At 34.0% G+C, this 7,005-nt stretch overlaps 2 protein-coding genes across 2 annotated transcripts; one reads left to right on the top strand and one right to left on the bottom strand.

The window, feature by feature from the left end:
* Positions 1-7: 7 nt before the first annotated feature.
* On the top strand, positions 8-840 carry LOC109587025 (uncharacterized). Its single transcript, XM_020003246.1, has 2 exons — positions 8-117; positions 167-840. The coding sequence occupies exons 1-2, from the start codon at positions 95-97 to the stop codon at positions 561-563; spliced, it is 420 nt and encodes a 139-aa protein (XP_019858805.1). The 5' UTR covers positions 8-94; the 3' UTR covers positions 564-840.
* Positions 841-909: 69 nt separating this feature from the next.
* Positions 910-1,698, bottom strand: LOC100632937 (uncharacterized). The gene has a single exon (XM_003390200.1). The coding sequence runs from the start codon at positions 1,696-1,698 to the stop codon at positions 910-912; it is 789 nt and encodes a 262-aa protein (XP_003390248.1).
* Between the last annotated feature and the right edge of the window lie 5,307 nt (positions 1,699-7,005).

Below are 7,005 nucleotides of genomic sequence, written 5' to 3'. Positions count from 1 at the left end.
ATATAATTCAATTACCAGAGCCTTGTATGGTTAATCAGAATGCCGCTACACTACCATATACTTTAGTCGGAGACGACATATTTCCTTTAAAGACATGGCTCATGAAACCTTATCCAGGTAAAAGCTTAACTTTACACAAGCGAATATATAATTACAGACTATCTAGAGCTAGAAGGACAATTGAGAATACTTTTGGAATTTTGGCAGCAAAGTGGCGTATTTTCCGCCGTCCTATACGTGCATCTCCTGAGAATGTGGAACGAATAATCAAGGCATGTGTTTGTCTTCACAATTATTTACGCTTAATGGACAATGCATCATATACTCCCAGTGGTTTTGTTGACAAAGAAGGTGAAAATGGAGAAATCATACCAGGTGACTGGAGGAATACTTTGGCATCAAGTGGTAGTACTGGTTTACAAAGTCTGAGTAATGTCAGTGGCAATCGCTACTGCTTTGATGCTGTTCAGACAAGAGATAATTTTGCAATTTATTTTAATAGCGTAGATGGGCAAGTACCATGGCAAGTTAATCATGTAACACAAGACTCTCGCACATTGTAACTGGATGAGAGTTATCTAATAGTAACTATACATTGTATATATCCCAGCAACTATTCCTCTACTCTCTCTCTTTCTCCTTTCTTTATATATACTTATTCTATTGCCCCATCCTGCTTATTATTATTATTATTATTATTATTATTATTATTATTACAACATAACAGTTATCTTGTTTAAAAAGCAAGTTAAAATTGTTTAATATATAGTATAATACATTGTACTATTTGTCAAAGCACTAACACTTTTTAAAGTTTAATTTGGTCTTTTCACTATTCTATTATGCATAACTGTACATGTAATGTTATAAAGGATTTATGCTGTTTCTGTTACTATATGACTATTGGCACTAGTTTGGCCACTGCTGATGAAATTCGGTACTGAAAAGTAGCTGTTGAATATGAATTTTCGCCTGCTGTTTTAATGGTGGAGGAAGTCGTTTCAGTTGTGGTACCAGACTCCTGCAAAACAATTCATCTTCATCAGTAACGTCTTCTTGGCCTTTCTTCACATCATTTGGATGCTGTTCCAAAATTTTAGTTATACTTCCAATACTTTTAACAAGAGCTTCATCAATTTTACTCTTAGAATTACTTTTAGACCATGGCCTTTTTTCTCCAGCTTTCATCTTATTTGCAACAATATCATCACTTCCACTTTTGTCGCTGATGCATAGAACTTGTTCATTATCATCAGTATCACATGTATCGACATCACTTTCATGTTCGTTATTGATGTTTGTCACTGTAGGTCTATGGTCTATGTATATATTTAACCAGTCAAGGTTTTCAAATTCTGATATGCAAGGGACATCTTTTCTGCCAGAACCTGTTGGCATATGCCTCTTCTTTTTCAAATATCTACCATATGAGGTTCTGATAGATTTGTAGCGCTTCTCTGCTTCTTCTGCAGATGCTCCAAAAGCTTTTCCGACAGATGTCCAGGCATTTTGCTTTATGTACTTGTTCTTGAACTCAGAACTAAACCTATCGTAAAGAACTGGATATTTCTGCACTTCTTCCATAAAATCTTGTGTAACTCGAATGTTCCTGGTTGTTTTTGGATCTTCACCACCACTATCAACTTTATCAGCCTCTTTAGATGTAGAAAGAGCAGGTGGACCATCAAATTCCGCCATTTTATTTTAATCAATATGGGTGTGGTTTAGTTGCAAAATTGTGCGATTAATGTTCCATAAATTATTTTCGACGCACAACAGTTGCCAGCATCGTAGAGATAGAGCTAGGTCCTATTTCTGCGATTGTGTTAACAAAATCGTACAACAAGCGCAAAGACTGTTTCCATTAAGTTGTGCAACAATTCTGCAACTGTTGTACAACAAATACAACCATATGGGAACCAGCCTATAGTAACGCTACCGCGTTACTAATAACGCTACCGCGTTACTAATAAAAATCAATCAAAAACACATGCAATTTAATCAAAGCATTAATAAAGCACAATATCTAGTTATCTAGTTTTGTATAGTTAAAGAACAAAAAGCTAATATAATGAAACACACTCAACTCAATTTTAAGTTAATTTTGTGTATCAAGTAGTGGTCTTTTCAATTCTTCAACAGCAGTAGTAATAACTGGTTGTTTATTGCTGGGTCGAAAATCGTCAGGTATAACACAGGAGTGACGTTCATCATATTCTTGTGGATTCTCCATATGATCAGCAACCCAGCTATCCTGTAATGATATGATGTCCTCTTCTTGTTCTTGTTCTGTAGGAATCACAGGAACTTTCTTCTTGTGATATGAACGACAAGCTTTTATTATTTTTTGGAAATGGTAAATTGTATAAATTGGTATAATAAGGCCAAAAATAAGAATATCAAAGCCCAGAACTATGTAAATAAGCAGAGAGTAAGCAGGAATAGTGATGCAACCAAGTGCTGCAATTACAATTAAAAGAATAAATTCAGTAAAGTATAGTGTTATCAGTAGCTGTTTCCTTAAATGTAAGCAATCCAATAACTTTTGAAACCATTTGAATCGATAAAACAATATACAAAGTGTTGGTAAGACTATCAGAAACAATAGCACTAAGATTGCCAAAAGCCCCAAAAAACCAAACTCAACAAAATAAATAATGCCTGTATCATAATAGAATCTTGTATGCTTGATGCCATTTTTAATGCTAGGAATGAAGCTCAATATTTTAAAAGAAGTGGCAGTCAATTGAGTAAATTAAAGTATATATATTGATGCTATAGAGTGAGTAAAAGATGGTTCAATGCCAGTCATACTCCAGAAACGAGCCATGCAACGATGAAATGGTCTAGTAATAAATACTACACACTTGTAACCTTTATCATACAATGTCATCCAAACATAGAGTAAGAGGAGGAGAAGCAATGGATAGAATCCTATCACATACCAAAAGGAAATTGATTCTAATGGTGACATATGATCTGATATACATAATGGATAATTAAATAGTAATGGAGTAAAGTCTAAATTGAAGATATAGCATGGTATAGCACTTAAGTGTTGTAATAATGTGAAAGTAATGTCTGTATCACAAGTGTACCAGTGCTCGTAGTTATTAAGGCCATTTATAGACTGAGTGATTGCAATCAATTGAGAACAGAACACCACAGCATTTACTGATCCATTAGTTAGTTGTATATTGAATATTATTATTATTATTACCATGAGTGTCATTGGTATTAGCTCTAGTCCAATAAACAATGTGATACCATATTTGGACGGTTCTGCACAGTCAATGCAAGTTAATCTGTTAATGGGTACTCCAGTATCATTTGTACACATTGATAAAAATTGTTTTGTGCTACTGTCATAACAGCATGATTCTTTATAGCAATATGCACACTTATTGTAAGGATAACTATAATAGCCATAAAAATAGTTATCATAATTATGGTAAATAAAAAGAAGGCTGTACTCAAGAGTACTTGTGTTACAAACTTGTATTGATACTTCACTGCAATTATTGATAATGCATTCCCCATTAACAAAATTGGTGTAAGACCTGCACGTGGGATTCACATATACTGTTACTGTAGTATTAATGCTGAGTGGGCCAAGCGTTTCAATGTATACTGTTGTTTTAATTGGACCAGCATTAATACTATTATCAAAACAATGCGGTTGCAATTCATAGTAATACCAAGAATTATATTGACTTAAATCATAATCATATTCATACTCTGTTTGTTGTTGGATCATTGCATTGCAGCAATAAGAGTGGTTGACACATACATGTAAAAGATTATTCCAGTTATATGTTTTCATATTACAGTTATCAGTCACAGAGACATTGAATCAAGGATATTCACAATTACAGTAAGTAGATTGGCATTGATAGTTCTGGCCATAATCATAGTCATAATCAGAGTCGGAGCACAGTACAGTAAGATTTATAAATTTAACATTCAAAGTCAGATTTGAGCAAATCTCTTGTGCTAGTTGATTGTGTGCAGTAAGATCAAAGGATGGTTCAGTACATGTAACAGGAACATTGTTACAATTATAAAGACTAACACATTCAAATACAATATACCTCAACCAGTTATATGAAGAAGAGGAATCATGTAGACTAGACATGTGATACTAACCTCTTCATATCTACTACCGTCCCTCATACCAGTAATACTCACATTCCTCAGTAGCTGTTGCTCTAGTAGACTAGTAGTGTCTAGTGTATATGTACCAGGAGACAGGTTGATAAGGATACCTGATGAACAGTTGTATTGTAGAGTAGCAGTTCCTTGTATAGCTAGATCAATAGTAGCACAAGGTGTTTGAACTCCTCCAGTCCAACAAGAGGTATTGTTGATACCATGAGATGAACTGACATAGATCCTACACTCCAAACCAGCAGCAGAATATACTAGAACATGCAAGAGAAAGGAGAGAGACAAGAACCACTTTAGGTAGCATCATTCCACCAAATGATTTCTAACTCTATAATAGGGCTAGACTAATGCTTTAATATTATACTGTTCATTCTAAACAGGAACTACCTATACCATAGTTGATTAAATTTTGCTTTAGCATGTCTGGCGACTGCTATTGTTTCAGGTACATTCCTAACAGTATTGATAAGTGATCTTAGTACAATATGTATTACAACTGTTAACTCATTCCTTCATCTTGTACCTGACTGGGACAGTTTGACTGCAATAGCAGTAAGTGATCATCAATAGCCTATGGTGCGTTATTGCTCTTGATGCATTAAAAGTTTAACTGTAACCATACATGTCAGTATGTTTATGTCTAACTATTGTAAATAACTAAGCACTTTTATACATGATACATTCATGATATTATTAAAGACTATACAAAAAACTGCTTCATTCAACTAGCCTCAGTTGTCTCAGTGGTTTATGTTAATGCAATCTTTGTACTATAACAGTATCACATTAGTTGGATTGTGTATTCATATTAGTTAATAGCTGACCTAATGGTAGCTGTCATAACTGACCCACAGACAAGAATAGTGACAGCATCAATCAGTGTACTGTTAACACTCGCAAGTGAGTAATACCATAAATGGTAATTACCGGAAAATACAGCATATTAACATAGCAACCATGTTTTGTTGCATTGGAAACCATAGATTTGAATCATGTATAAAAAATTTCATTTTTGGTTGTATTATGTTTTAATATATTAATTGTTTAAAAAATTTTGATCACAATTAGATTTTTGCTAATTTTTACAGTTGCTCGAAAATCAGGCCAAGTTTTGCCAACATTAAAAAAGCAAGAATTCTAATTTATAATTTTTTGTATGCATATACATGTTTTATGTTGTGTAGAGATTATGATCAAAATTGAATTTTTTACAAATTTTTAGAGTTACTCCAAATTGAAAAGGAGAGAATTTATCATAATCTATAATTTTTTAGATACATATACATGTTATTATAGATTATAGAGTTAAGTGACCATCACTTAAGTAGATAAACAAGAGCAATGAGTAAACAACAGAAGGAGGACATAGTAGACTAGCTATACTAGTAATTAATGTATAAAACAAACATAAACTATAAAAACAATAACTAAGTTTTATATTACTCTTGATGCCAGCTATTCAGAATTCAGTGACTTGCCTAGTCTGGTCCCAGACTATGCATGACTTGCCTTATAATGGTTAAGTTGACCCAAGTGCAAATGAAATGTGTACGTGTTGTTATGAATCTGTATTGCATGTATGTTATGGTACAATAGTTTCTGAGTATGACAGCATATGCTTGACTGGTATTATGCCAATTGTCTATTCACTACTGTTCCTGGTTACACACTACAATTGTATAGTCAATCTTTGTAGTAATTAACTTTAAAAAAACAAAAACAGAACAATTGAGGCACACTACTTTGCTGTTTAAAACATTACACACATACGTTCACGTGACATAAATCTCATAAAAACTAACAGGAGTGTCTTCATCTGCTGTTGCTTGATCTCCACACACCCTCAATTTAATATACTTTAAGGAGACAATATTATTATTAGCGTGTACTTATTTTAGCGATTTTCATGAAACTAACATTTGGCTGGTACTTAATTTAGCGTTTTTGATCATTTGATATTAATATACCTCTAGAAGAATTAAAGGAGAATGATAAAATTAATTTAAATGATAAAATTTAATTCTATTAAGAATTAAAATTTTATCATTATTAAAATAATGATTTGCAATAAAAGATGGGATGGTCTGAGAGCTTCCATTTGAACATGGACGCACATAATCTGAATAAGAATGATCAATTAAACCATTCACTAGTGTCCAGACATGTTGATGAGGAGGCCCATGAGTGATACTAATCATAGGCGTAGGAATGATTCAAAAGTTGGGGAGGCTCAACATTAAAAAGCATGACTTAGCATGTGAACTGGGGGGGGGGCTAAGCCCCTGTTGCTAAAAAGTTGGGGGGGCTTCAGCTCCCCCAGCTCCCCCCCCCCCCATTCCTACGCCTATGCTAATACCATCAACATAATAAGAATTGATATCATTCGATCCAATAAAAAATGCATTTGATATTGACATCCTGTCACAGTAGAACAAGAGAGTAACTATAACAATGAACTATCTGTTTTATGTCTTTAACATAATTTTTAGGCAATCATATCTTCAAAACAAAGAAAGTTCTTAAGTGATTTTTATTTTAAGCAACCATAATCCTAAAGCTCTATATTTTAATTTTCACGGCTTTGGGGCGTGCGCGTACGGTAGAACTAGTTTCTATAGCAACAATCATGGTTGAAATGGCGGAGAAACTGTGGCAAGGAGAGACTTTGGAACAGAGAGTCAGAGATGTCCCTACGATGAGAGGCCAGTGTCCCTGGGAGGGGATAGTGTGACGAGTAGTTTAGAGTGTGATCTCATGATAGAGTCGCTCCAAAAAGAGTTGGATAAAGTCCGGGTAAGAAAGTCACGTGATAATTCCCCGCCTTGTTATATAGTTGGA

The sequence above is a fragment of the Amphimedon queenslandica genome, unplaced genomic scaffold (genome assembly GCF_000090795.2).
Source record: "Amphimedon queenslandica unplaced genomic scaffold, v1.1 AMPQUscaffold_12712, whole genome shotgun sequence".
NCBI classification, from domain to species: domain Eukaryota; kingdom Metazoa; phylum Porifera; class Demospongiae; order Haplosclerida; family Niphatidae; genus Amphimedon; species Amphimedon queenslandica.
Note: the sequence above shows the minus strand (reverse complement) of the source record. Positions and strands in the feature narration are given on the sequence as shown.

Bases quoted from the DNA above. Each gene is read 5' to 3' on its own strand.
- LOC109587025 (XM_020003246.1), top strand. From the start codon at position 95: ATGGCTCATGAAACCTTATCCAG. The intron at 118-166 runs GTAAAAGCTTAA...CAGACTATCTAG, and splicing joins GCTCATGAAACCTTATCCAG to AGCTAGAAGGACAATTGAGA.
- LOC100632937 (XM_003390200.1), bottom strand. From the start codon at position 1,698: ATGGCGGAATTTGATGGTCCACCTGCTCTTTCTACATCTAAAGAGGCT.